At 35.9% G+C, this 3915-nt stretch overlaps 1 protein-coding gene across 1 annotated transcript in view; it reads right to left on the bottom strand.

Annotated features, from left to right (window-relative positions):
• The window catches only part of NDC1 (NDC1 transmembrane nucleoporin), a 6774-nt gene that overhangs the window by 440 nt on the left and 2419 nt on the right, over positions 1-3915 (bottom strand). The window contains exons 4-8 of the mRNA XM_027879114.1: positions 3679-3853; positions 3057-3195; positions 2268-2376; positions 704-755; positions 18-150 (exon numbers count right to left, since the gene is read on the bottom strand). Coding sequence (XP_027734915.1) covers positions 18-150; positions 704-755; positions 2268-2376; positions 3057-3195; positions 3679-3853 — 608 coding nt within the window. The remainder of the gene's footprint in view (positions 1-17; positions 151-703; positions 756-2267; positions 2377-3056; positions 3196-3678; positions 3854-3915) is intronic.

Genomic DNA, 3915 nt, shown 5'->3' with positions numbered 1-3915 from the left:
CTGTCACAAGTACTAACCTCTGTAGCATAGATTTTGAAGAGCAACCATGCAATGTACCAGGTCATCAGAAGAAACACACCACACAACCAGGTATGGTAAAACAAGGAGACATCCAATAAGCCACTCAGAGTGTCAAGAGGATGCAATTTACTGGAGATAAAACCAAGAAGTTACAAGTACTTTAGTAGGGTTTTTTTTTTCCAAAAATGATTTCTTAAATATGCTTGAGATACCAGTTCTTTGATTTTTCAGTAACTGATGAAATTAAGAAATATAATGAAATTAAGGAAAAGAAATATGAAATAAGTAACAATGATTACAGTTTTAGTTTTAGTCAATTAAGGTGTTAAGATTCCAGCTTCCCTATTTTAAAATAAATCAGCCATATAAAAAGAAAGATGCCTCACCAAAAAAAAACCACCACAGAAAAGCAGATACAACACATTTATGTAATTTGGAGAGACTGGCATTTCTAATACTTTAGAGACTTACAGAGATGAAAGTAACAGAGGATTTCTTAATTGCTATCTTAATGACAATATGGTTGTTGGTTCCTTTTCAGAAGCACCCAACACTCCCCACATTCCGTGTGGGAGGGCAAGGAACCAAGTCCTGCTACAAAGAGGCAGCTGCTAAGCTGGACCTCCTCAGCAAAGGGAGCTGTCAGCAATATTCCAAGCTTCCAGCACAATGTCCTACCTACCTGTCTGTATGAAGATCCATCGTCGTACATATCCAAACCTTTGGGATATAACCTAGGGAATCAAAAAGAAACACTGAAACAAATGTTATGCTGCAACACACACACAACAGGCCAAAAAGAAGACAAAAACGAAATTAATGCAGAGACAAGAGACTGGTCTTGTAACACACATGGACAAGGAAACAATCTGCCTTAGGAGATTTTTGTGTTTTTTTTCAAGAAATAGAAACAAGAGAATGAAAAAAAGCCTCTAGGCCAGCAACTATACACAGGGATTTAGACCTACTCTTTTATTGCCAGCTTCTCAGCACTGAATTAAATGTGTTTTCTCACTTACAAAAGAGGGTTAATAGTAGTTTAATACTAATTTTCACTACAGCTCTGGCAGCAGCAAAGTGCTTTTAAAGACTTAATGGAAACTGATATAGAACCCTCACACTCCTAATTTATCCCCGATGTAAACAAAGTGGAAATAATTCTTGCATATTTTGACATTGTTTAGGAGGATAATTACAACCATAACATTCCTTATTTTTAGCAAGTCCAATACAAACATCTTCATCAGCAAAGATTTTTAAGACAAAATGCCATTTTCGTATGGGAGGGAGCCATCCTGCCTTTGTCTCCCCAGCTCCCACCAAAAAACATGTAGAGCACTTGAGAATAAAGCCAAAGTGCTGTTTTTTACCTAAAAAAATAGAGAAAACATGGCAACATTATATGTAGTGAAGCCGTGCCCACTGCTGGTGTGTCAGGTTCAGCTCTGTGACACTGCACTTTAACACCAGGCAGTGAAGGGAACAGTCCCAAGGCATGGAGTTGTTTATTAATCTATATGTATCTGGGGATATTTAAAGAAAAAAGGGAATATAATTACAGACAAAAACTTTTTTTCAATTGCACTGTTTTCAGATTTATAACCTCTTTGCACAAATCAGGACAGGTATGTAAAGAGCGGCCCGAAGCATCAGGACTTGATGCATGCACATTGTAAACCACCAGCTGATTAGAATTTGGTTGCTCCATTTACAAGCAATTACAGGTTATTTCACGGCTGCCTACAATGAGATTTCCTGCACAGAAGAGACCACCAGAGGCAGTAACACAGTGAACAAACAGACTTCAGAATATAAACCTATTATTCCCCACTCCCTTCTTCTTAGAGCACTGTCACCTTCTTATCATGTATCAGCCAGACAATAAATTCTTATAGAAGGTGTTCATCTCTTTGGAAAGAGACATTTCTCTTATGCTAAACAGACTTCTGTGAGGCTGCAAGAACTGCCATCCTGCAAATACTGCTGTACAAACCCTGTGCCTTTTCCTCCTGTGTTAGATCTATTTGTTTAAACAAGTCTACGTGTCTTCAGCAAGTTACCTAAAAGGCTGAAAAATAACATAACAGGCCTGACTGATTCAAGTTTTCAAAATAAAGGAATTAACAAAAAAAAAAAAAAAAAAAAAAAAAAAAAAAAAAAAAAAAAAAAAAAAAAAAAAAAAAAAAAAAAAAAAAAAAAAAAAAAAAAAAAAAAAAAAAAAAAGAGAGTACTTTAGGAACACTTACCAAAAAAGTAATATGCAACAAAGAAGTTTCTAACAAAATATAATGATTCCACACAACTGTGTTTGATCAGGAGAGGCAAAGATCTTCTGAAACGTAGATACTTGTATTGCTAAAAACGAGCAATAAAAGTTTAGTATTGAAGTCTAGATGAATTAAAAAATTTGTTTAAGGCAATTCCAATTGTTACACATACTATTTATTCTCCCAGGCTTTCCTGCTATTTTATAATCATCTCTAGTTCTCATCCTTTTTCCTATTTGTAGCAGTAAAAAATGGAGGATGAAGTAAACTGACTCTATACACAAGGAAAGACACTATAAACTCTAATGCAAAAAAAAGGAAAAAACCCTCAAAGAATACGTATTTAATGTAATCTGAGTTGGTACCCAGTTACAACTGATAATATGCCTTTCTTTATTTTTAAACACACAAGATTTTCAGCTTTTAGGTGACCCTGTTGTCAGTTCCAGGAGTTGATATCCAGCGTATGTTGTCTCTTGGCTGTAGTTCACCTGCCACCTCAGCCCGCTTTTAACACACATCAGATGGGTCTAAGTCTAAATGTTGCAGTCACAGCATCCCAATGCCTGTGCTCATTTGAAGGGAGCTGAGCAGGAAGAAGGAAGGTGAGCACTGCTGGCATTTAAAGCTGAGTGCACGCTTCATCTGTCAGTGAAAGCCAGCCCACAGACCACTACTGCCATCGTCAGATATACAAACTATCCAGGCTTTTTTTGATCACTGGTTTACTTAGACACGTCCTCCTACAAAGGTGTTTAAACCTCTTACCTGTATGATTGGAAATGGCAAATAATTCATATTGTTGATAAGATAGAAAAGGCTATAACTGTATCCCAAGAAAGTTCCAGAAAGTAGAAAGAAGAGGTGATACTCGTTTAGGCACGTCTGAGGAACAGCATCATCTAGGCTAAAACAGAAAACTTAGAATTAATTCTGCGTTCAAAAGAGATAAACTCTTTTAAGCATTAGGAAGTTCAAATGAGAAGTTTGATTTTGCTTTCCTGATCAGTACATGTGGTGGTATTTCAGTATATTTTTGCTGAAGTAGGAATCCCACCACCTGTTTTTGTACTTTATGCATTTAGGATGCTTCCAGCATTTATGAAGTATGTCCCATTAACCATAAGACTAAGACTTAATTCAAGTGACAACCAATTTGTCACCATTCAGCTTTCCAGTAAGAATCCCAGCAATTTAGTTTTTCTGGTCCAGTTATTTCTCTATGCAGAAAAAAGGTGATATTTTCTGTTCTTTAATAAAGAAAAATCAACATATAATTACTTATTTTTGAGATTACCCAAGTTCTAGGGTTTTTTGAAAGAAATTATTGGTAAATACATCTTATAATAAAAATTCTTTGTTTATCTTTAAAACATAAATACACAATTACCTTTCTGAAGGCGTGCAGGACACAGCAAGAAACTGGAACCTGCCTTTTGTCATAACTGTAGCACACCAAGCCACCAGCATTCCCATCACAGCATGAACAAAAGAATGGATGACTTGCTGAGGGTGAATAATTTTTCCTATCAGTGCTAATCGAGAGCATGGTATTGATGGCACAACTGTAAATAAAGCAGAAAATAAATTTTCACTTCTTACTAATAAAGCCTTCAATTAAAAAAAA

This window comes from Empidonax traillii, unplaced genomic scaffold (assembly GCF_003031625.1).
Source record: "Empidonax traillii isolate 1590-97213 ecotype Southwest subspecies unplaced genomic scaffold, ASM303162v1 scaffold50:size1795014, whole genome shotgun sequence".
NCBI classification, from domain to species: Eukaryota; Metazoa; Chordata; class Aves; order Passeriformes; family Tyrannidae; genus Empidonax; species Empidonax traillii.
Note: the sequence above shows the minus strand (reverse complement) of the source record. Positions and strands in the feature narration are given on the sequence as shown.